Source organism: Mesoplodon bidens (assembly GCF_964165515.1).
Source record: "Mesoplodon bidens genome assembly, chromosome: 5".
Classification (NCBI taxonomy): domain Eukaryota; kingdom Metazoa; phylum Chordata; class Mammalia; order Artiodactyla; family Ziphiidae; genus Mesoplodon; species Mesoplodon bidens.
In genome coordinates, this window is record NC_138161.1 from 69,488,180 (window position 1) to 69,514,511 (window position 26,332).

Genomic DNA, 26,332 nt, shown 5'->3' on the forward strand with positions numbered 1-26,332 from the left:
TCTCCATGGAATCCCTGTTTGTGGCTTGGCCTTTTCTGTCCCCAGAATCTCAGACATTGACCCCTCAAGGTCAATTGCCTAAGAAGGTGGGCTCCTCTATGCTGATTTCCACATTAGGAAAACAATGTGAGAAATTAATTTAGGAATTCCTTCAAGGGTCAAAGAATCCAAGAAAATGATGAAGGATGAGCTCCTCAGCTACAATCAGGAGATGTCCCTGGATCCAGTGAACTGGGAAACTCCCTAAAGGAAAATGGGTATCGGGGTATTTATACCCAGGAATGCCCTCCACCATAAGGAATGCTGTTGTCATGCCTTACAGAGCAGCTTGCTGGTGATTTGAAGCTCATTTGAGATGAAGTCACAGAACCAGTCCCAGGTCTGCCTCTTGGTCAGTTTGGCTTCTCAGATCTCACTGGCCAGAGTGTGCCCAGTGGGGACACAGCAGCTTCTCAGGAACTGGGTGTCCTATGGAGGCCACAGAGAGCTGCCTGGGACAGTGGGAACACTGTTTCTGAGCTTCTGGCCCCAGTGAAAAGCCAAAACAATTGTTTATCCCCAATGGAGTAGTGAGAGGACTCTAAGAGATCTAATACAGGGGAGCAAGGAGGAGGGCAGGCAGAATTGAGGACCTCCCCAGCCAGAAGGAAGAGCCAACATGCCCAGGTCAGAACAGAGATTCTTGTAAGCAAAACCCCACAACTCCTGGCACAGAATGAACAGATTCCTGCAGAAAGAAAATTGGGGGAAAGGTTGGAGCACTTTTTACAGTGGCTTTATTCCAGGGAAAAAGGCAGGAGGCAAGAAGATGCCTTTCAAAAAGCCAAGTCAGTGTCAGCTTCTGCACCAAGCCAGGCCCAGTAGAAACTAGAGCTGTCTTTATGGGCGGTGGGGATGCTGAAGCTCAGGCGTGCATGACTGTCATGGGCCTGATCCTGAGAAGAAACTGAGGCTTGGGTGTGCACGTCACACATGGAAGGAGGGTTAGGACAAGGAAGAACTCTGGTCCTGGCAGAGCCTGGAGATAGGCATTCCCGCAACCACAAGGCTTCCTTCTTCCCAGAGCAAAGGAAAGTGATGAATGCCATGTCCTGCAGCCAACAAGAAGGCCTCAAGGGCCAGAACTGTCCCAGCAGCAGTAGTAAGTCACCACTAATAAGACGTATTGACATCACGTACCCCTCAGTCTATGGTAGACTGAGAAAGACACAACATGACTTCTGGGATATACTTGCCCAAAATGCATAAGCTCAATCTGATCAAGAAAAGAGAGGGACATTTTACAAAATAACTTGCTGTTATTTTTCAAAAGTATCAATTTCATGAAAATCAAGAAAAGATTGAGGAAATGTCACAGATGGAGGAGACTAAGGAGATAGGGTTACTAAATGTAATGTGGGATGCTAGATTGAATCCCAAGACAGAAAGACATTTGTAGGAAAACATAAAATTCTCTGTAAGTCTACAGTTTTTTAGTTATTGCACCAATGTTAAATTCTGTGTTTTGATAATTATACTGTAGTGATGTAATTTGTTAGCAGTAGGGGAAGGTGAGTGAAGATTATGCAGGAACTCTCTGTACTACTTTTACAACTTTTCTGTAATCCATGATTATTTCAAAATAAAAACTTAAAAAATCTAGGCCCCATGCCTTGGGGGGGTCAATTTTTGATTATTGACACAATTTTTGAAATTAGTTATTGGTCTATCTAGGATTTATATTCCTTCTCTAGACAATCTTGGTATTTTTTTCTGAAAAATTTTCCATTTCAAGGGTGTTTTCAGGATTATTGATAGGATATTAATTTGTATTATTCCCCAATGTGTTTTGAAATCTATATTGGGTTTATATTTATTCCACCCTTTCCATTAATTCATTTATGACAATATTCATTTGTGATTTTTCTTATTCTGTTTTCCTCTTTGAACAGGATGGCAAGAGTTCTGTCTTTTATTTGCCTTTCAAAGAATCTGTTTTGGTTTTGTTGATCATTCTATTGTATGTTTACTATTTTCAGTAATTTCTGGTTTTATCTTAATTTTTTTCTTCCTTCCATTTTTTTGGTGTTCATTCTATTACCCTTTTTCTTACTTCTTGAATTGAACGCTTTGCTCATTAACTTACCACCCCTCTTTTTTTCCCCAGCGTAAACCATCAGACAGTATAGTATTTCTTCTAGTTCTATTTGACTGCCTCACTCAAGTTTTCATAAGGAGTGTTTTCATTGTTGTACAATTTTAATGGTCATAATTTATGTTATAATTTTTCCTTTAACCTATGGATTATTTATAAGTTGCCTTTTAGCTTGAAATATATGGAATAATAATTATTACTAACACTAATTTTATCTTATTAAAACATAGGCATTCATTTTTTTTTTTTTTTTTTTTTTTTTTTTTGCGGTATGCGGGCCTCTCACTATTGTGGCCTCTCCCGTTGCAGAGCACAGGCTCCGGACGCGCAGGCTCAGCGTCCATGGCTCACGGGCCCAGCCGCTCCGTGGCATGTGGGATCCTCCCGGACCAGGGCACGAACCCATGTCCCCTTCATCGGCAGGTGGACTCTCAACCACTGCGCCACCAGGGAAGCCCCCATAGGCATTCTTGTAGTCTGAATAATATCACTGTCATTTGCCACAAGGCTCACAATATAATTTTAATAAATACTGTCCATCTGCTGGTCCATCTTCCCTTCAAAACAGTTATTGGTTGATTGAAATTAGGAAATGATGTTTCAAAATAACAAAGCCAATAATGTTTCAAAATAGAGTATATATAACTGACTGACCTAAAAGTTCAGATCAGCTCACCCTCCCCACACCTTTCCAACAATTTTGTATACTCATGAAGAGTGAAACACACCTTTAGCTTGATTTGTGATTCAGTTCATCATCCTCAAACAAATGATAGCCAATAAAAGTTTTCAAGTTAGCATCTCTTCTCTGGCACCTGCAGGTATAAATGACATTTGTGTGTGGTTAGAGGTTATGGAGATTTGTGATGGTGCTGAAGAATATAGGTCCAGAATCAATACTTCTTATTGCTGGTGTTAAAGTATGACAAGCAATATCCTGGTGAATTTATATATTCCCACTGTTAGAAACACTGAGCTAAGCTGGAATCTGAAGGCAAGGTCAGGTAAGTCACTCTCTAATATGGAACCTAATGAGGCTTAATATATAAGGGAAGGGAGTTTTTGTAACATATCCTATTTTGTGGTTTCAAGTGCTCTTTTCTATGAGCCCAAGATGTTAGAAGTAATACCCCTAACTCATACAGACTAAAAAGGGAATCTAGCAGTGGTTATCCATCACTGCCTGTGTTACTTAGGGTTGTCCAGCTACAGAACCAATAGGAGAAATAGATTGGTGGATGGATGGATAGATAGACAGATAGATAGATAGATAGATAGATAGATAAAGATATATCTGTAAGGTGGGCTGGCAGGCTGGAGACCCAAGAAAGAGCCAATTCTGTAGTTCAAGTCTGAAGACTGTCTGCTGGCAGAATTCCTTTTTGCTCAGAGAAGGTCAGTCTTTGTTCTATTTAAACCTTCCAGTAACTGGATGAGGCCCACCCACATCATGGAGGACACCTGCTTTTCTCAAAGCCCACAGATTTAAATGTAAATCTCATGCAAAAAACACCATCACAGAATAATGTTTGACCAACCACCAAACACTGTGGCCTAGCTAAGTTGACACATAACATTAGCCATCACACTGCCCCAAGAGGACAGGGCTGTCATGGGTGGCTGCTAGTATTTTGGTCCCTGGGAGATAGAGTGCCCAAAAGGAAAAGTGCCTTGACAGAGACTTAACTGCAAGAAATAACCTATCCTCATTGGGAACCATAAAATGAGTTACCTGCCCCATCTCTCTCTGAGGAGATATAGTCTTGTTCACTTCTCTTGGGCTTCCTTTGTTATGTTCTAAATGTCTGCTCCCCTGTGGTACTTCATAGACTCTCTGGCCCACCCTCTAAAAGACCTTGCAGCTAGCTCCATGCACGTGGCATCCGACCAACCCATTCTTTGTGTTTATTAGGTCAAATTCAGAGAGTGATTGATTGCTAGCTAGCTCCTTTGGTCACATGGTCCAATCAGCTGTGGCTAAGTGGGAATGAATCATGTAATTGACAGACTAATCCTTCCAGAAATATGAGTCCAAAACTTAAGCTGAAAGGGAAAGTTGAGAGTAACCTACAACTTAGTCTCTAGTATGGTTTCCTAGCTGGGTCGATCAATGCACCTCAAAGAGCTGTGCCTGCCTTCTGCTCCTGTATCCTCAGCTCAGTTTGCCTTTAACTCACAGCAGGCTTCCAGACTTGCACAGGCTGCCTTCTCCCCAAGTGAGAGAAGCCAAGGCTCCCATAGGCCTTTCTGCCCCTGGCTGCCAATTGTCTGGCCACTGGAAAAGCTTATCCACTACATTATGTGGCTCCCGATAGACTGCTATGATCCCTGGCATGGACTGGACATCTCTTGTCCTGCTTTTATATCCCTGTCTGCAGTCTCCGTGGCTTCCCTGGTCCTTGCCTCCTCTTCCCTCCACAGACCTGCAGATTTTGAGTGTATTCACACTCCCCTTGCGTGATCTTAGATTTCTTCTCTTGGGATGCTCGTGGCCCAGTGGTTTACTCCACTCCAGGATAAACCAACACATAGATTACATTGGCTTTCTGAACTTGCAGAGCTGAGAGGCAAACCCTGACATGGCTGGATCCCTAAGACATGTGAAGTGTCCTAAGATGACAGGCCTAGCATAGCTGGTCTGTCTTCCCTGTTACAGAACTACCAGCTGCAAGTGGCAGCAAAGCATCACAGTGAAAAGAACCAGCATGTGAGTCAGCAAGCCTGGATTTGAATCCTGGCTCTTACATTCACTAACTGTGGGACCTTGGCCAAGTTTTCTGAGACTTACTCCTGTAAAATAATAATAATTACAATATTCAAGGCACAGGTTTGCTAGAAAAACTAAATGAGATGGGTGCAAAGGAATTAACACAAAATAAAGAAATGGTAATAGTTATTTTTAATCATATTATCAGTGTTTATAGAACATTTCCTAGTCCCCAGGAAACGGTTAAAAAGGAGGGATTACTATAGCACACAGGCAACTCCTCATTTCTGAAATAGGCTTTTCCCTCCACTCCGTCTATCCTACAAGGTCACTGCCATATGGGGGCGGTGAAGAAATGACAGATGTATTTATAGCAGTTAGGGAAACCGTATTTTAGATTTTGAGAACTTCCCCCACCTAAAATCCTCTCCTGTAATAAAAGTTTAAAGTTCTTTCCTTGCAGCTTATTTTTTTCTTAAACCTCAGCAGCAATGTCACATTGAGGTCTCTCTCTCTGAGCAAGCACCGCTGTACTAAAACATATTTCTTACTGAATTTTGGTTGGAGTGAAAATTATTTCTAAGTCATTTTTCCCTTTAGCCAAGAAGTATACAGTAATTAAAACACTATATGTAAACAGGAACAAGAAATAATTTATAGCTTATGTGCGATCGTTTCATTCTCTCATGAACTTACATATTTATGTATTTGAATAAAACCTATGAATACTAACTGCCTCTTTATTCCTGCAAACGAGACTGATGGGGAGTGAACTGAAGAAGGAAAATGTGGGGCATGTAATTGAAAAATAAGATGGAATGATGAACTTGAGATGCATGTCTGCCACTGAATCATTTTGTGACTCTAAATACTACACTTCGTGCTCTGAGTCTCCACCTGGAAGATTATGGTAATATACCTATCCGGAAAGTATGGCGTAAGAGTCTATTTTTTATAAACATAGAACATCAAAAAGATTTTTGGACTTTTGGATCCAAACAGGCAAACATTCAAAACAAGAGTCTGGGAAATTAGTATCCTTGTTTTTTTTTTTTTTTTTGCGGTACGCGGGCCTCTCACTGGTGTGGCCTCTCCCGTTGCGGAGCACAGGCTCCGGACGCACTGGCTCAGCGGCCACGGCTCACGGGCCCAGCCGCTCCGCGGCATGTGGGATCTTCCCGCACTGGGGCACGAACCTGTGTCCCCTGCATCGGCAGGCGGACTCTCAACCACTGCACCACCAGGGAAGCCCCAAAAACTCATGATTCTTGATCACCAGTATCATGATTCCTTGTATCCCTAGTAGGACAAATACATGAGTCTCGGTACCAAGGGGTAGAAGCAGATTGGCATCTCTTACTATGACTCTTAAAGACTAATAGAGGGACTTCATATTTCTTGTCTCCACAACCGTGGGCTCTGAGGGGTTTGAGTTCCTGGTCTCCAAAAGTGCCACACGTTTGGCAGGTGATACAAGAATCCCATTGGATTATGAGCTATGGCTGCTGCCTGAGCACTTTGGACTCCTGTGTCCAGCGACCAGGCAAGAAGAGGGTCACTGTCTTGCCAGGGGTTATGGAGCATCAGGAAGAGGTTGGGCTGCTTTTACCCAATTGGGGCAGGGAGGAGCACGTGTGGAATGCAGATGACCCACTTGGGAGCCTCAATCCCCTGCCCAATTGTGACTGTAAAAAATCAGGAACAGTAACCACAGCTGGAGCAGGGCATGTTGACCAGGGGATGAGAGTCTGGGTCATGCCACTGATAAGGCACTGAGGCCAGCTGAATTGGAAATTGAAGATGAGGGCTATTAGAATGGATAGTGAAGGAGGGGGATGATGATTACATCAATGGTAGCCTTGAGACCAATGGCATCAACTGTAGCTCATCTCCCTCCCTTCCTTCCTCTAAGTTTTCCCTCCGGAAGAGGTCCACCATATTCCTGGAGAAGTGGGTCTAAGCAACACAGGCATTGGCTGTGGTAGACATGGAACTAACTCCCCTCCCCTCCCCCACCCTGCCAGTGAAGAAATTGCTGCCCAGCTTCAATGCGTGAAGACCCTTCAGGGTCCATATCAGCTGCAGAGTACTGCCTCATCTGGGGTTACACCCTTCCCAGGGCAGCCTGCATCTGGTCACTGAATGAGGTGGGACTATAAAAGACTGGTCATTTTGTCTCACATAGGACACTCTGAGAGGCAATACTCACTTCAGAGCGCCCACTGGATCAGGGAAAGCTTTGTCAGGTCTGAATTGCAGTTTGAGCTCTTCTCAATCCTGTTTCCACTCCATTTCCCTCCATAGGTGTTAATCACTAATACACATTTTGCACTCCAAATCTGCCTCCAGAGAACTCAGTCTGTGACAGTGTCCTTTTCAGTGCATCACATTAGGAAACACATAAAGTCAGTTTGTTCTATTTATTTATTTGTTTATTTATTTTGGGCTGCATTGGGTCTTCTATTGCTTCGCGTGGACTTTCTCTAGTTGCGGCGAGCGGGGGCTACTGTTTGTTGCAGTGCACAGGCTTCTCCTTGAGGTTGTTTTTCTTGTGGAGCTCGGGCTTCAGTAGTTGTGGCTCGCGGGTTCTAGAGCACAGGCTCAGTATTTGTGGCGCACGGGCTTAGTTGTTCCGCGGCATGTGGGATCTTCCTGGACCAGGGCTCGAACCCGTGTCCTTTGCATTGGCAGGCAGATTCTTAACCACTGCACCACCAGGGAAGTCCTAGTCAGTTTGTTCTAAAATAGCGATATTAACCTTGGTGACTTGGTGGTGTCTGCCAGGCTTCTCCACTGTGAAGTTCCTGATTTTCCCTTTGTTTAGTAGGCAATTTGGGGAGATATTTTGAGAATATATAAATACCCTGACCCTCATTATACTTTTGTCTAGTTATGTTGGCATTGGCATCCATTAATAATTTTCTAAGTCCATCATTCTTCCTGCATTTATTACTTGGCATTCTACCTTAAGGAAAAGCTTTTCCTCCTCATCTATCTATTTATATTTATCTATCTACCTATTTATCTATGTATCTTTTAAATTTATATCAGTATGGGCTCATGAATTATTTGTTTCACTCATTTTTATTCCATTCAAGGGGGGTTATAAAAAATTACAATTATTGTTTAGTTTGATACTGTGATATTGTCGCAGATTGGATCAGTGGGAATTCCTTCAAGCTAGCTCTTAAGTCCTTTGGATACATCTCTGTCATTCTTTGGCACATCTTTGCTTTCTGGCATAGGATGGCCCAGGCTCCTATTGTTCTTTCTCTGCCCCAGGCCTGAGGTCAACCTTTTTTCCAAAGATTTCTGGTCCCTTTTATTGGAAGTGGCATTTTGCTCTCTTATTTTCAGATAACTCCTTATTTTTAACTCTCTTCCCTGACTTGAGAAACCTGTCTTACATCATTCTCAGTGTATTGACATCTTTGCTCAAACCCAGAAAACACAGAAATAGTTTCAGACTTGCTAATTAGACTTTACTATTTGTATGACACTTTTTTCTTTTGAGGTAAAATTTACATACAGTGAAGTGTAAAAATCTTAAGTGTACCATTTAAAGAGTTCTGAAAAATTGACACACCTGTGAAACCCAAACCCCTATCAAGATGACACAACATTATCACCACCCTAAAAATGTCCCTCATGCCCCTTTCTAGTCAATCCAACCACTAGAGGCAACCATTTTTATGATTTTCTTTTCCACTACAGATTAGTTTTACTTGTTTAGACTTTTATTTAAATGGAAAAATAGAGAATGTACTTTTCAGTGTCTGGTTTCTTTTACTCCACATAATATTTTAAAAATTATTTTCATGGCCCAGAATATGGTGTAGCTTAGTGAATATTGCATGTTTACTTGAAAGGAAGGTATATCTTGCTGTTGTTTGCCTTTATTTCACCTTCATACTTTGAAAGAATTTTTGCTGGATATAAAGTTCTAGATTGACAGAGCTTTTTCCTTCAGATTTTACTTCATTAAATTCTGGCTTTCTTTCTGATGTGGAGTCAGCAGTACTTCTTGTCTTTGTTCTCTGTATACAATGTGGATTTTTCTCTGGTTGTTTCTAGTATTTCCTTTTAATTATTGGTTTTCAGCAGTTTTTGTGTAATGTGCCGTGGTGAGGATTCTTTGTGTTTATCCTGTTTGGGCTTGGTTTGATTTCTTGGATCTGTAGATTTATATTTTTCATTAAATTTAGAAAAGTTTTGGCTATTATTTCTTCAAATATTTAAAAATCATCACGCCTCTCTTTCTGGGTCTCTGTTTATACAGGTGATATGTAACTTAGTATTGTCCTTCAGGTCACTAAGGCTCTGTTCATTTTCTTTCTTTCTTTTTTTTTTTTTTGCCACACTGCATGCTTGTCGGATCTTAGTTCCCTGACCAGGGATCAAATCCGTGCTCCCTGCAGTGGAAGCACAGAATCTTAACCACTGGACTGCCAGGGAATTCCTCTGTTCATTTTCTTTTCAACTTTTCTTCTACTTGTGCTTTGGTGTAGGTATTTCTTTTGTACTGTTTCCTCATTCTCAGATCTTTTTTCTGTAGTGTCTAAGCTGCTTTTAAGCCCATCCAATGAAGTTTTCATTTCGGATATTGTATTTTTCTGCCCTAGAAGTTCTGTTTGGTTATTTTTATAGTTTTCATTTCTTTCATTATATTTATATTTTCCTTTAAATTCTTGACCACATTTTTAACAGCTGCTTTAAGTCCTCTGATAATTTCATCATCACTGTCATTTCTGTGTCCATTGACTAATTTTTTTCTTGTTCATGGTTCACACTTTCCTGCTTCTTCACATATATAATAATTTTAATTGGATACTGGACATTGTGGGTGTTACATTGTTTAGTGCCTGGATTTTCTCTTTAAAGACTGTTAAGTTTCGGGCTTCCCTGGTGGCGTAGTGGTTGGGAGTCTGCCTGCTGATGCAGGGGATACGGGTTCGTGCCCCGGTCCGGGAGGATCCCACATGCCTTGGAGTGGCTGGGCCTGTGAGCCATGGCTGCTGAGCCTGCGCATCTGGAGCCTGTTGCTCCGCAAAGGGAGAGGCCACTGCTGTGGGAGGCCCTCGTACCGCAAAAGAAAAAAAAAAAAAAGAAAGACTGGTAAGTTTCATTCAAGGAAGCAGTTAATTTACTTGCAGATAAGCTTTTTTTGGCTTTGTTTGAGTGAATCTAGAATAGCCTTTACTCTTGGGCTAGTTTAGCCTTATCTCTAAAGTGTGGCCTTTCTGAGGTCTTTTTACCAAATTCCCCATCTGTTTAATAGGGTTTTTCCATTCCAGCTGGTCAGAACTTGAATGTTTCCAAACTTTATTTAAGATCTAGTAGTTGTTCAGCTTACAGTTCCCACAGTAGTTGTTATTTAACCAGCCTCCTGGAGTTTCATTAAACCTACACCTAAGATTCAAGGAGACTCATGCATATTTCTGGAGCTCTTAATCTGGTTCTCTGTCCTGCAAATTTCAGTTGCCTCCATCTCTCATATTTCCAATTTCTCTCTCTTCAGTCAGTGAGAGTACTGTATTCTGCTTAGCTTTCCTCTATCTTGTGCTTTGGCAAATACCGCCAGAAAGAAATCTGGGGAAAACTTTGGGCTCATCTTAATTGTTTTTCTTCTTTCCTGGATCACAGTTCTACTGTGCCTATTGTCCAATGTCTGAAGACACTTGTTTCATAGATTTGGTTCAGTTTTCTATTGTTTGTGGTAGGAATGTTAGTTTGGGACCAGTTATTTATTCACGGCTGGATCACCATAACATTTTTAAAATGTAAACTTTCTACTGAATAATAAAATGCATACTGAAAAATTGCATATATCTTAAGTGTACAATTTGTTGAATTTTCTTTTCTTTTTTTTCCTTTTCTTTTTTTTTGCCTGCCTTGTGAGGCATGTGGGATCTTCGTTCCCTTACCAGGGATTGAACCTGTGCCCTCTGCGGTAGAAGCATGGAGTCTTAACCACTGGATAGCCAGGGAATTCCCAACTTGATTAATTTTCATTAATTGAACACACATGTAATTAACACCCAGATCAAACATTATTAAAACTCCATAAGCCCCCTAGGGGCCCTTTCCAAACATTAATACTACCTAAGGGTAACCAATAGTCTGATTTATATTACCATATATTACTTGTGTATGTTTTTGAACATTATATAAGTGGAATCAAGTTATACACAATTTTTGTGTCTGGCTTATACCAGTCGATTTTATGATTGTGAGATTCATTCATGTTTTGCATGTACTTGTTGATTATTCATTCTCTTTCCTGAAAACTAGTCCACTATGTGGATAGTCTAAAATTTATTTATCCTATGAACATTCTTATATATGTCTTGTAGCAAACATATGAATACATTGCTGTTGCATATATACCTACGAGTGTAATTGCTGGGTTAACCCACTCCAAAACCCACCAAATTTATATAATCAGTCCAGACTTACACATCCAAATCTGTTTGACACCTCCATTTATAAGCATCTCAAACTTAACATATACAAAACCATTTTCTCCTCCTTCTAGGTTGGCTTAATTCATCTAGTTACTAATGGACTCATCCTTAATTCCCGTATTTTCTTTATCCTTCTTGGCAAACCAATCCATTATTAAGTCCCTTGGATTCAACCTCTGATTTATATATGTCTCAAAATTATCCAAATCTTTCTGTCTCTACTGTCATTACCTTAGTTGAAGCCACCATCATCTCTGGCCTTGACTAATGTAAATGTCTCCAGACTGGACTTCCAGCAAGCCCTCTTGTCCTCTTCCAAACTATTCCCCACAAACAGCTTAAATGACCCTTTAAATATGTAAATCTGATCCTACTTAACACTCTATTTAGCTACCCATTGACCTTAAGATACATTCCAAAATACAGTCCAAAATCTATAATGTGGCCAGTAAGAGCCTGCATAGTCTGGCCTCTCTGCCTCATCTCAGCTCAAGTTGCTCCCTACACCTCAACCACACTGACTTCCTTTCAGTTCCTAGAACACATCAATTTCTTTCATGCCCCAACAACCTCAAACATAATGTTCCCTTGGCCTGCAACATTCTTTAAGGTTCTTTCATATGCCTGGAGCTTAAAAGGCACTTCTTCAGAGAGTTCTTCCGTGATAGTCCTGATTAATCTATCATCGCATCCACTAATTTTCCTTCGTAGAACTGATTACGATGTATAATTATGTAATAATTTATGCTTTAACATCTCTTGCTCCTATCACACTTTAGATCCATCGAGTGTTATGTTCACTCCTGTAACCCATTGCCTAACACTGTGCTTGGCACATAGTATGCAGTCAGTAAGTCCTTGTTTAATAACGCCTGACCGATGCAAAAGCTGGAAGCGGCTGCAGGAACAGCATCTGGCATTTCTTTGTCAAGGATAGGTGCCTCCCAGTGTGTAGTGGTAGGTGGGGCAGGTCTTCTTGTTTACTCAGAGGGAGCTTTTCCCCCTGCTTGTTCGATAAGTGTTTGCTGTAGGGCCGCGTAAGAAACAAACTGCCTCCAGATACAGGCGGCAGGCGGGAGAGATCAGCCTTATGTGTGAAGGACAGCATAATCTGTCACCCAAGGACTTTGCACTCTCTTGACGTACAAGAGGGAAAAGCTGCCAACTCCCTTGGAGGGGGCGAGTCGGTGTGTCTTTCCTCCAGAACCGGATTGGCCTGGACTAGCCGAGGGAACGGGGGCGGGGCTTGATCCCGCCGGGCGCCAGCCACGTCTCACATGGTGCTGCCCGGCAGAACAGCCACTCCCCGGCCCCACAATGCACTGCGGGCCGCGTCACTCGTAGCGGCGGTTTCTGGCTAGACAGGTATGGCTCGGCCCCTCCCAGTCCTCGTTCGTCCCTTCTCCGCGTCGTTCGAACCCCTGGCTGGCCGCTTCCCTCGCTCTTCTCGTCCCCCGCCACGGCCCCCGACCCTCGCGCCCTCGGGACTACAGACCTCCCTACCCCGGGCGGGAACTAAGCTCGTGGCGTGGGGGCGGGAGCGGGGAGTCGTCGGAGTCGCGGAGCTTTGGAGGGGTGGGATTGCGGGGACTTCGTCTCCTACGACTTGAGGGGTCTGTGGGCCGCGCGAACGGCGGTTGCCCTTCGGCTGACCTGCCCGGATATGGGGCAACTCATAGGGTGGTTATAGGGGGCCCGAGGAGGAGGACAGTCGCTCTGGGCTGCCAGCGGTGGGGCAGCATTTCCTGGCGCCCAGGTGTCAGAAACACGGTGATCCTCCTAGGCTGTTTAGGTGGCCTAGAGAGCTTGACGTGGTACTTCCTATTTTTTAGGTAGGGTTACTTTGCCTTTTGTGGGGTTGAATGAGCACTGAACCCAGAATTTTGCCCCGTTGGTTCACGGAAACCTCTTAAGGCCCTGTTAATGACACTTTGTGAACGATGTGGCGTAAAGGAGACCTGAGCAATTAGCTCGACAGGTGGAAGAAGGTTTCGAAATAGGAGGCTGAGCCCCAGCTGGCTTAAATCTCTCTGAAAGTGAAAACAGCTTTGGCTTTTTCTCCTATTTAGTTTCCTGGATCATCCACCTGAGGCAGTGGGAGAGCTTGAGATCCAGTTCCTCCTATGCCTCTTCAGCCAAGGCAAAGGTCAGGGCTACAGTGTCAGCGACCAGGCGGGAGATGTTGGGATCTCAGCTAACAGGTGGAACAGCCACTTTTTGAAACTCTGAATCACATTTTGGGTTACTGGCATTTGCTCACGTTCTAAGATAATAAGGAATTAAGCAATACCTTAAACAGTTTCTGGTGTATGAAGGTTGTAGTTCAGTATCTGAATATGACATCTGTGACCATGCCCTAACTTAAGGGATATCTGGGCATTTCCTATGTTGAGAACCATGATCAGTTTAGTGCTTTTGTGTGCGTGTGTGTGTGTATGTATGTATGACTGTTCTTAAAAATCTAAGTATATTTTATACTGGTGTGTGAACAGAGCCTAGGTCTTTTCAGAGGGGTGCCTGTGACCTTCCAGTCCATGTAGTTGAGTAAGAAGCTTGAATATGTTGAGAGGCAGTGTCTCATAGGGTGGTTAGAATTAGGCTTGACTGTAAATCTGTCACTTGATAGTTTAGGGATTGAATAAATTACTTTTCTGGGCTTGAATTTCCTCAAAGGTAAAGTGGAACTGATAATACCTACCTCACAGATTATTGGAAGGCTTAAATGAGGTAATGTGTATAAAGTGTCTGGTAAATAGAGGGCAGTCAATAAATAATAATAGCAAACACTTAATATTGCACTTTCAGTCTGCAAGGCGATGTTTCAGGTTCCTTATATGTTCCTATGAGGTAGATACCATTAGCATTTTAAAAATAACCCTATGAGATAGATACTGTTCGTAGCCACAATTGACAGATGAGGCTATTGAGCATAAAAAGACAAAGCTTGCCCAAGTTTACACAGTTACTACATGGTGGAGCCAGTTTTTGAACCAAGGCAATCTGGTTCCAGAGTTCATCCTGTTATCTATAATACTATACTGCCTCTTAAAGAAAACATAAGCTGTTGCTTAAAATTGTTATTATTATTTCAAAATGAGTAGCTAGATAGTTTCTGTATCACTGGGTTCTTGCCCCTTGTTGGTTATAGGAGGAGCACAGTGATGTAGAGATACAAGAGACTTAGGTTTAAGCACTGTCATATATTAGCAGTGGGACATTGAGAAAGGGCACCTCAGTTTCCTCATCTGTAAAATGGAGGTTTTACCTACCTCACTCTTTGTGAACTGTGAGGTGTTACACAAATGATTGGTGTATTTGTGTATGTGTTGGAGGCCCTCTTCGTAGATGTAGGTATAATCTACTCTGGAACTCGAGGTCTTATACATACTGTGCAGTACAAGCACCTGTAATAGGAATACCAAAGGCTGCTGGTAAGGTGGGGAGCACAGGCCAAGCTGCAAAATAAACTCTGGTTGTTCTTGGTACCCTTTCCCTCTCTTTTCAAGCTCTGTCTCCCAAGTGCCTTCCTGCTAACCTGTGGCTCTATAAAATCCTTCCCTTTTCACTCAATCTTGCCCCAACCCTGTGCATCACAATTAGTGTAGCTTTCTCCACAAGTAACCCCAAGTCCCAGATCTCAGCTAGCACTTTTATAAAATAGTATGTACCAAGGTAGTATTTCCCAAACTTTGGTAACATCAGATAGGTAATATAATTTGAATGATAAGCAGATGAACTTAAAAAAACATTCTCCAAAAATTTACACACACATTTGAATGAAACAAAAGTTCTTTATATATTTTAATTTAAATTAGGAGAAGGACCTAACATCTTAAAACTGATTTCACAGATACTATTACTAAGCATAGGGCAAAAAAATAAATCAATTGAAAGACCTGTATTAGGTAAAAAATAGTACAGGTGAGATGCAGATTTGGTAAGACTTCTGAAAATGGTACTTGGGTGACTGAAGTTTGGGAAATAATGGACTAAAATAAAATATGAATGATTAACCTATTATGAAATGTTTTTTTATCTTAAAAGAGGCATTTATGAAAGCATCTTGCTGGAAAGTAGATATAAAATGTACTTATATGTTGGGTTTTGTTTATTACTTTTTGAGAGATTACCTTCCTGGAACCTTGGGCCTACAGTCATCACCCCACAAGGTTCTGAAGAAGACAGGTCAGCATCTTGTTATCTTGGGTCTAAAAGGCTGGTAACCACTGCTATAGGTGTTTGGTGTTGTGGAAGTTTATTTTCCTCAGCCTTTACGTAAATGTTTACCCAGACCTACCTAGAATCTGCTTTGGGCTTTTCCCTCTAGCAGTTGCTATTGGGCAAAGAATATATAAGCCAGCACTCAGATTTCCCTGTGAGTTTTCTGCTGCTGTCTAAAGGCATATGTTATATTTTTTTCTGTTAAAGGTGAGGGAAAATGGACCAGTGGCCTAAAAATGTATCTGTGGCCCCAATAAAACTACTACTGCTCTTGAATCTTCCCATGCACGTGTTTTGACCTCTTCCTTTCCTCAATTCCTACTGGCTCTTCCTTGGTTTTTCCAGCCACCACCTTGCCTACTCTCTAAGGGTATCCTAACCCTAGCTTGGCCTTGATGTTGACAGATTCCTTGTTCTACTACCACAGTCCAGATAAGATTGGAGTGTGTGTTTGTTTTTTTAAGGAACTGTATTGAGAATTTTAGGTAAAAAGAAAAAAAGGGGGCCTCCCTGGTGGCGCAGTGGTTGAGAGTCCGCCTGCCGATGCAGGGGATACGGGTTCGTGCCCCGGTCTGGGAGGATCCCATATGCCGCGGAGCGGCTGGGCCCTGAGCCATGGCCGCTGGGCCTGCGCGTCCGGAGCCTGTGCTCCGCAACGGGAGAGGCCACGACAGTGAGAGGCCCGCATACCACACACCAAAAAAAAAAAAAAAAGAAAAAAAGGGGGGTATATTTATTGAGTTGATAAAAGAGAGATTGCTTATCCTAAGGTGATTGAAGTCTATCTGCAAAGTAGTCAAGCCTCACATTGTTCATTGGACAGTCATCCCAGTTTCTTTTGTTAGTTCACTGGTTTGGATGCTAGGTTAAATGACTCTGGAAGGAAGAGATTTAATTTTTTCTCCTCAGAAAAATCCCATCTACTGATAAATACAAACAATTCTCTGAAAACCTTTCAAGAATTTAGGAAGGGAATATCACTGCTGTGTTGTGCTTTCCATGACAAGCCTAAAAGTGTGTATTAGGAATATCTGAAAGGCAAGTTTGTCTAACTGTAGTTTTCCAGTTAAAGCGGTGGGCAGCATAGCTTGTATTGTATTTGCTCTTTCCATCTGAATTTCTTTAATTCTGGTCCGATGCTTCTCGGTGGTAGGAACTATCTATTCCTAATGTCTGAAATAGCCCCTGACATACAGTATGTACTCAATAAATATTTGTTAAATGAATGGAACTTAACCAGGTTGTTATTCTTTTTTCAGTATATGTTTTAGGAAGTATGAATCATATCTTTCTGTGTTTTAAGTCATAAAAAAGAGTAACTTTGACGATTATATGAAAGTTGGCACCCTATAATAAAGATTATTCCTAATATTTCTTTTGGGATCCTAGAAAGATCAGGCATAAAGAATGCAGTCTGCTTTTAAATACTACTAAGAATATGGATGTTTGGAAACTACAAGACACAACCCTGCTCTCATGTTAATTCCCAGAGTGGTCATTGTGTTGCAGTATACTTCTGGAAAGACAAAGTTTTATATTTAAATCATAAATTTGTAAGGGTATGAAGTAAGACATTTTCCTAATATCTTACACTTAGGCTAAATGTTCAGTTGTGGTTTAATAAATAAAAAAATGTGGTAACAATTTTTAAAAGAGATTTATAGTATAGACAATATCCCTTGAGGGATCTCTGCTTTCTTTTGCTACTGCTTTTAGAAGAAAAAAGAAACTGGTTGAATAGGAAAAAAAATGATTTGGATATGTCATGTTGGAACTTTTGTTCGAAGTTTCCATTATATGGTAAAGGCTAATTTAATTCCTGCTGGGTTTTTTTCCTTTTAAATAAATGGAGGAGAAAAATATTAAAAGGTAATGACATATTAATACCTAGCTTTTCCTCAGAGGAAAAGGGGGAAGTAAATTTAAAGCATTAGCTTTATTATTTGTATTGATTTTAATGTCAGTCAGTTACCATCATGAATGGGCACTCAGATTTTAACTTGACATAGCAACAAAAACTAGGGACCACTGGTTTCCAAAACTGGTAGCAGTTGATTTTCTTTGTCACTTTTTTGATGTATTACTAAGTTTTTCATTTTTGGAGTGAGAGAATATTGATCTAGCTGAGCTGGGCAGGTAAGGATTAATTTAGTTTCTGAGATACAATACCTTGAAAAAAGCCTATGAAATTGTTACCAGATTTTTCAGTTTTTTACCAGTTGTGCCTCCTGTTAGTGAAGGAGAAGTATTTAGTGGCATTGTGCTCTTTCCTGCCTGGCAGGAAAGAGTTATCACTTAGTTTCAGACTGTGAACATGTTTTAATTCAGTGTTTTTCAAAGTATGACCCTTAGATAATAAGCATAGTAATTACTTAGGGAATTTGCTGAAAATGGAAAATTCTCAAGCCCCACCCCATAGTTAATGGATCAGAATTTTTGGGGGGAGGGTGGACCCAGAAATCTGCATTTCTAATCAAAATTCCAATGGTTTTTACACGGGACCACTGTGTGTGTGTCTCTGTGTGTGTATTTTATCAAAGTTTGGCTATTTACCTGATTTCTTTCAGAACTGCATAGGCCTGTGCAGTCCTTTTATCTATTTTTGTAAAGCATGATTAGAATATAATAAAAAAAGGTCATTATGATTTGCTTTCTGATAAAAAGATTGAGAACAACATTAAAAGTAGTATTCCTTTAGGACTTCCCTAGTGGTCCAGTGGTTAAGACTCCGTGCTCCCAATGCAGGGGGCACGGTTTTGATCCCTGGTGGGGGAAGATCCTGTGTGCCTAATGGCATGGCCAAAAAAAAGAAAGAAAAAAAAGTAGTATTCCTTTAGCTTTAAAATTTATTTTAAATAAAAACATTTGTTCTGGGGCTTCCCTGGTGGCGCAGTGGTTGAGCGTCCGCCTGCCAATGCCGGACACATGGGTTCGAGCCCTGGTCTGGGAAGATCCCACATGCCACGGAGCAGCTGGCCCCGTGAGCCACAATTACTGAGCCTGCACGTCTGGAGCCTGTGCTCCGCAACAAGAGAGGCCGCGATAGTGAGAGGCCCGCGCACCGCGATGAGGAGTGGCCCCCACTTGCCACAACTAGAGAAAGCCCTCTCACAGAAACGAAGACCCAACCCAACACAGCCATAAATTAAAAAAAAAAAAAAAAAAAAGAGCTGGTGACACGTACGTGCGCCGAGACAGCGCGAATTGGAGAAAAAAAAACAAAAAAACCTCAATAGGTTACCAGAGTAATTCAAGGTAAACTACAAATAAAGGATAATTGAGACAGAATTTAAAAAAAAAAAAAAAAAAACATTTGTTCTGATTATAAAAGTAATATGTGCCCATTGTGGAAAGTAATATGTGCTCATTGTGGAACATTACAGAAATTTAGGAAATTATAAAATGATAACAATCACCCATAATACTATTTCCTGGAGATAAGCATTCTAATTTTGTCATGTTTCCTTCCAATATCTATTTCTCTATTTATCCCTCCCTTCTTCCTCCTCTGTGTCTTTATGGAAAACAACATATGCATTTTTTTTTTTTTTTTTTTTTGCGGTATGTGGGCCTCTCACTGTTGTGGCCTCTCCCGTTGTGGAGCACAGGCTCTGGACGCGCAGGCTCAACGGCCATGGCTCACGGGCCTAGCCGCTCCACCGCATGTGGGATCTTCCCGGACCGGGGCACGAACCCGTGTCCCCCTGCATCGGCAGGCGGACTCTCAACCACTGCGCCACCAAGGGAAGCCCCATATGCAGTTTTGATCCTGCTTTTTTTCTACCTAACATATAAGCATTTTACCACATTACTAAATTATTTTTAACAAACATAACTTTTAGTTGCATCATATTCCATCATAGGGGTGTACTATAATTTGTTTAACCATCCCCCTATTGTTGAACGTTTAGGTTGTTTTCAGTTATTTCTATGAGAAGAATGTCTTTCTGTTTAAAATCTTGTCTAATTCTTATTATTTTCTTTAAGATAGGGTTATGTAAATAAATTGTGGTCAAAGGGCATAAATATTTTTAAACTCTTGTTGAATATCAACAAATTGTTTTGAGAATGGTTTTTATTCCAATATGTACTTCCACATATACTTATGGAAATGCCAGAAAGAAGTATTTTTTTTTTTTTTTTTTTTTTTTTTTTTTTTTTTTTTTTTGCTGTACGCGGGCCTCTCACTGCTGCGGCCTCTCCCGTTGCGGAGCACAGGCTCCGGACACACAGGCCCCGCGGCCACGGCTCGCGGGCCCAGCCGCCGCGCGGCATGTGGGATCCTCCGGGACAGGGGCACGAACCCGTGTCCCCTGCATCGGCAGGCGGACCCCCAACCACTGCGCCACCAGGGAAGCCCAGAAGTATTTTTTTTAACAGCTAATTTGTGAAGGAAAGTATGATAGATCATTGCTTTAATTAATGTCTTTGATTATTAGTGAGTTGCACATTTTTGCACTGTGTTTATCAGCTTTGGCTTTAATTTCTTACCTAACCCAAATTGTTCGTTTTGTTTCAGGTCTTCTCTGTCAGTTGAAATGTCTATGATTTTATCTGCCTCAGTCATTCGTGTCAGAGATGGACTGCCACTTTCTGCTTCTACTGACTATGAACAAGGCACAGGCATGCAAGAGTGCAGAAAGTACTTTAAAATGCTCTCGAGAAAACTGGCTCAGCTTCCTGATAGATGTACACTGAAAACTGGACATTATAACATTAAGTAAGACATTGGTTTGCTCCATTAGAATCATTTGCTTAGTGGTTGTCATTTTAATGAAATTTAAGTGGTCTAAATAGAAATTAGTGTTTGATTAGTTTAGGAGAACTTTTCAAGTCAAGAATCATGTGGTTCTGAACTTATACTAAATAGTATTCATCATGTCATCCCCCTTTTTATAGTTTCTCTGTGTTTATGTGTGGCTTTAGAAAATTTTATAGTTTTGCAGATTACAGATATTGTATCTTATAATTGATCATTAGATATTTATTGGTGTTCTTACATGCCCAGGAAGACTGTCATGGGAAATATAAAAAATCATACCTGATATCTGCCTCAATGAACTTAAGAAGTTTACATCCTAGTGAGAGAGGATAGTGCTCATCACTATTTATTGTATATAAAGAAAGTAAAACTGGGCAATGGAATAGTGACTTTATGGTGGTCAAGGACCTCTCTGAGAGGGTTACATTTGAACAGAGACCTAAAAGATGTGAAAGACGGCAGTCTTAAGAATGCGGTGCATGAAGATCAAGGCAGAGCTGATAGCCAGTGCAGAAAGCCTTCACTACAGATCAAGGGATGGAAAGAAAACCAAGACAATGAAGCAATACGGACAATTAATAGAGTGGTGGAAAGTGAGGTTAGAAAGGTAGGAATGGGACAGGTTACGTAGGGCCTTCTAGGCTATGATAAGGAGTTTGGATTGAGTTTAATGTAATAGGAAGGCATTGGAGAGTTTTAAGCTGGAGAGTTATATAAAATCTAATTTTGGCTTTGAGTAGATCATCCTGGCTGCTATATGAAGAATGGGCTCTAAAAGTGGAAGCAGCGAGATCATTTAGGAGACTCTTAGAGAAGTTCAGGTAGAGGTGATGCTTATAACTTGAATAAGAGTGATAAGGATGAGAAGGGGTTGGATTTGGGCTGTATTTTGGGAGCAGTACCAACAAATCTTCCTAATGGATTGAAGTGGAATGTGAGGGGAAGAGAATAATCAGAGTTACCTCTAGATTTTTGGCCTAAACTATGTCCATAATTACTTGGATAATGGGACTGAAATGAGCAAGACTGGAGGATATGTGTTTCAGTGGTAAAAATCAAGAGTTCTGTTTGGACTGTTAAGTTTGAGATGTCCTTTAAACATCCAAACGGGACTTCAGGTAGGCAGTTGGATGTATAAGTCTTAAATTTAGTGAAGAGAAGGACAAGTGTGGAGATTTAGATTTGGAAGTCAGCTTACAGTTTATAATTAAAACCATGGGAATAGATGAGACCGAGTGGGAGAGCATACACATGAAACAATTAGAGAACAATTAACCCAAGCAATTTGATACTGATTGTGCATACAGTGGGAAATCAGATAAGAACAAAGTCCATATGTGATATAATAAGGAGAGGGCTTCGTTACTGAGATGAGACATGAGCCATGTCCTGGAGAATTAGTAAGATTTGGCTAAGGCAGAGAGGAGGACAATTCCAGGTGTAGAGAGGAGGTAGAAAAAGTAAAGACTGTGACTTAGCATGGTAGGTGCATTAACCTGCTTGGCCTGGTGTAGTGAATGATGATTTAGGGATAGTTATGGGAAATGTGAGATACTTAGTGTGGGGCCAGATCCCGGATTTCCCTGCAACTTCAGGTTGAGAGATGTCACTTTGATGATATAATAGGTTATAGGAAACTCCTACTGCAGGATTGAGGGAAATGACTTGATAAAAAACAATGCTGAGACAGTGAAATAGAGGGTGAAATGGAAAGTCTGAGGAGAGGAGAGGTGTCAGCTTATAATTAGGGCCTGAACTAGTAACATACAAGTGCAAATGAAAAAGAAAATGCCAACCAGAAAGATACTTCAGAAGAAGAAACGGTTGAGCCTGATAAGATAGAATACCAGAGATGAGGAGAAGGAAGGGACAAAGATGACTTGGAATTGGAATTGGACAGAATGAGATCTTTGGAAAGGGTTACTTATGGGGTGAGGGAGAAGAGGAAGACAGTGAAGCTCCATTTTGAGCATTTTAATTGAGGTTATGACAAGGTGTCCAGTTGAGGTGGGATAGAGATTTTGGGATCATTCACTTGGAAATTGAAACTGTAAGGGTAGAAATGCCCACTGAGTTTCAGAGAGGCCCAGAATAGAACCTTAGAGAAGGTCCATATTTACTTGGATTACCTGGGATAATGAGGTATTATCTTTAATTGGGTTTTCTGAGAGTTTTAACTAGAAAATGTGGTGGTGGTCATGGTAGTTAAAATATATGTAAAACGATGTCTTAGTGTACTTCTATTTTTTGAAGAAAAAGCCTGAAGCATTCTAATATTTAATAGGCTCTTTTAGTGCTCTGGGTGTAGTGTTCTGAGTTTCAGTTATTGTATAGTGTTGTAGACAGATAACCAGCATTACAGAAGATTGGCTTGAATGTGTATTAATTCTGGCAGATATCCTGGACTTTAAAAAAAAAACAAAAAACTTCTTTGCAAATTTTTTTGTTCCTCTACCTATTGTCTTAAAAGTAGAGTAGAATGTTAACACCCCTCCAGTGCCCAATGCTGTTTAATTGTTGTGAATTCTAGATTTTGTATTATTTATTTGCACCCCATGTTATTCCACAAGGGATGTGAGGCAATTAAAAAAAAAATTCAAGAGTACAGGTAAGAGAATCATATGAGCGAAAAAATAAACATAGAATAATAAACTGAAGTAACATTTTTTTCTGGAGATGCAAACTATGTAGTTTGTTCATTTTTTAGAAAAGGGCTACAAACATTGTTCTGAACTTCCTTGGGGCCAAAACAAAGGGGAATAATGGATCATTTATAGGATTCACAGTATCCATTGGATAAAAATGTTGCTTTTCATGTTACTGAAACCTGATATACATAAAGAGAGACAGAATTCGGATAGCATTCTTCCAGGAACCATAATAATGAGCTTTTTATGATTTTTCTTGTAGTATTCCTTAGTGTAAACAAATAGCATGATGCAAAAAGCAATTTATTAGTGAGTTTAGGAGTGGGGTGAATCAGCAGAGGTCTAATCAGCCTGATCATAGAATACAATTTAGAAATGTCTAAAGGATTAAATAGATTACATGGCCCCCAGAACCACACATAGAAAAGCCTCTTTGTGTATTTTTGTAGACAAGTTTTAAAAAAGGATTGAATAACAGAATTTTCAGTTCTAGTTCCTGACAAGAACCTGGATTTCATATATTTTCTATTATTGATTGGAAGGCTTGTTAGTTGGTTTCTAGTTTATTGAGGTTTTTATGCTATATGAAAATAAATTTAGCCTGAAATATATAAAATTGGGAATTTATGTGTTACCTGACTTGTTTAAAATTCTCATAGGACACCTCTTTTTTTAACCACCATGAGTTTGCCAGATAAAACTCACAGATCTGCAGTAGTTGTAGCACAGCATGAAGCTGGCACCAGTCTGCTTTCTCAGCCGTGTTTTTAAATGCTTCTCTTTCTTTCAAAGCCCAGCTTATAGCTTGTGTCTTTTGAATCACCTTCTGCCTCATTACTACTATTTATTGGGTTGGCCAAAAAGTGCCTTCAGTTTTTTAAGTAAAAATAAAAGACTCATTTTCACCAAGAACTTTATTGAACAATGTATTCACCCTTTTGTTCCACTACCTTCTGCCATTTTTCAGGCAACTTCATAATTCCATCTTCACAAAACTTTTTATCTTTTTGAGCAAAGAACTGTTCCAGGTGCCTTTTACAGCCTTCCAGGGAATTGAAATTTTTTCCATTAAGGGAATTTTGTAAAGACCTAAATAAATGGAAATCCGAAGATGCAACGTCTGGTGACTACGGCGGATGAATCAGAATTTCCCAGCCAAGCCATAACAGTTTTTGCCTGGTCATCAAAGAAACATGTGGTCTTGCATTATCCTGATGGAAGGTTATGTGTTTTCTGTTGACTAATTCTGGACACTTTTTGTGGAGTGCTGCTTACCGTTGGTCTAACTGGGAGCAGTACTTGTTGGAATTAATAGTTTGGTTTTCCAGAAGGAGCTCGTGATAGAGGACTCCCTTCCAATCCCACCATATATATACAACATCACCTTCTTTGGATGAAGACTGGCCTTTGGTATGGTTGGTGGCAGTTCATTTCGCTTGCCCTGCGATCTGTTCCATTCCACATTATTGTACAGTATCCACTTTTCATCACCCATCACAATTTGTTTTCAAAACAGAACGTTTTCATGATGTTTAAGTAGAGAATTGTATGCAGAAAGACAGTCAAGAAAGTTTTTTTCACTTAACTTTTGTGGAACCCAAACATCAAAGTGATGAACATAACCAAGCTGGTGCAAATGCTTTTCAGCACTTGATTTGGATATTTTTGAGTCTGTCGGCTACCTCCTGCATGGTATAACGTTGATTGTTCTCAATTAATGTGTCAATTGGATTGCTATCAACTTCAACTGGTCTACCTGACCGTGGAGCATCGTCCAGTGAGAAATCTCTAGCACAAAACTTCGCAAACTACTTTTGATACATTTGATCAGTCACAGCACCTTTTCCGTACATTGCAGAAATCTTTTTTTGCATTTCAGTTGCGTTATTACCCTTCTTGAAATAATAAAGCAAAATATGCTGAAAATGTTGCTTTTTTTCTTCCATCTTCAATATTAAAATGGCTACACAAAAATTCACCAACTTTGATAAGTCTTTTTTTAAATGTACGCTGATATGACAGCTGTCACATACAACCTAACAAAATTGTTTAGAATGAAGTTAAAGACAACTAAGTGCTACTAGAGCCATCTTATGGAAAAAAACGAATGGACCTTTTGGCCAACCCAATAATTTCTTTAGTGATCTTACTCCCTTCACAGGTTGCCTGTAGAACTTGTTGACTGACTTTTTCATCATTTTTTTCTTAATAATATTTTTTAAAATTTCTATATCCACTCTCTACAACTAGGTTGTAACTCATTGAGATAGTTGATGTGCCCTGGCTTATATTATTTTTGATTCCTCATCTCTTAACATTGTGGTTTTCAAATTTGTACAGAAACTGAAGTGCTCTTTGCAGAATACCTCTGAGAAGCAAAGCTAAGTGTCTAATTATATGCTAAATCAGATGGTACCTCACATTAGATTCTAGTTGAATAGGTAAAGGAAGTCCAAAGTTTTAAGGAAAAGAAATAGGTAACATTTAAAATTGTGAAAATTCCTTTAATTTTATCCCCCTATGTATTGGGAAAAAGATGAATTTCATCAGATTGTAGTAGCTGAATAATTCAATTCAGCTAATGAAGCACATTCTGTGGAGCCTGGCTTGTGCTGACACAATGCCTTGCATGTATCATAGTAGCTGTTACATGAGGGATGGTTGTTTGTGGGTTATGGCAGGATTCTGAGTGCAATGGAGTTAAAGTTAAGTCTTCATTTTCTCCAATATTCTTCACCTTGACTCATTGATTGGGGGTGGGTGTGGGTGTGGGTGGGTAATCCAGGTTTGTGATTTCTTTTCACATTACATAGTGATATTATAATTCTCTGTATAAAATTTTAAGGAATTCATGTTTTATTAGTTGAAGGATAGTTAAATTGTAATAACTGTTTAATAGATAAACTTATGTTACTACTTAGGAAACAACAGTGACTGAAGCAATAATTATGAACCACATGAAAATTGTGTCTTATGAGACCTTAAAACTTTGAGATTGGTTTTAGGTGCTTAAAAATCATAGTTGTACATTTTGATAAACGTTGAGACACTGATCTTATGAAAAGACAAACACTTTGGGAGGTCAGTCATACTCTGTTGTGAGCTTTAGTGCAAGAAGTGAAATTCCTTAGTTCTTTCACAGTAAATTCATTTGAAGTCTGATAATGGCTGTGAGCTTCATAGGTTCTCTCCTTAACTGAGGAGTCGCTTTCTTCATATTTGTCCCCAGACTGCTACCTGCAGCCAGGAATGCTGTTTTAGACTTACCTGCCTTTTGGTTTTTGTTTCTGGCTTTCCTTTCACTCTTTGGTGGTATTTTCTGATTACGGGAGTAAGAGCTTCAACAAGGACCCAGTTATTAAGTACCTGCAATTGCTAGGCAATTTACTTACTTTT

At 40.4% G+C, this 26,332-nt stretch overlaps 1 protein-coding gene across 4 annotated transcripts in view; it reads left to right on the forward strand.

Moving 5' to 3' along the window:
* The first annotated feature begins 12,603 nt into the window (after positions 1-12,603).
* SEC22A (SEC22 homolog A, vesicle trafficking protein) overlaps positions 12,604-26,332 on the forward strand; it is a 73,179-nt gene continuing 59,450 nt past the window's right edge. For 2 of the 4 annotated variants that reach the window (XM_081235644.1, XM_081235641.1), the window contains exon 1: positions 20,046-20,246. In XM_081235644.1, the coding sequence (XP_081091770.1) occupies positions 20,065-20,246 (182 nt within the window). In that variant the 5' untranslated portion in view covers positions 20,046-20,064. Of the gene's footprint in view, positions 12,671-13,391; positions 13,507-20,045; positions 20,247-26,332 lie in introns of those variants that run through there. The other 2 variants (XM_081235642.1, XM_081235643.1) reach the window with 2 other exon arrangements.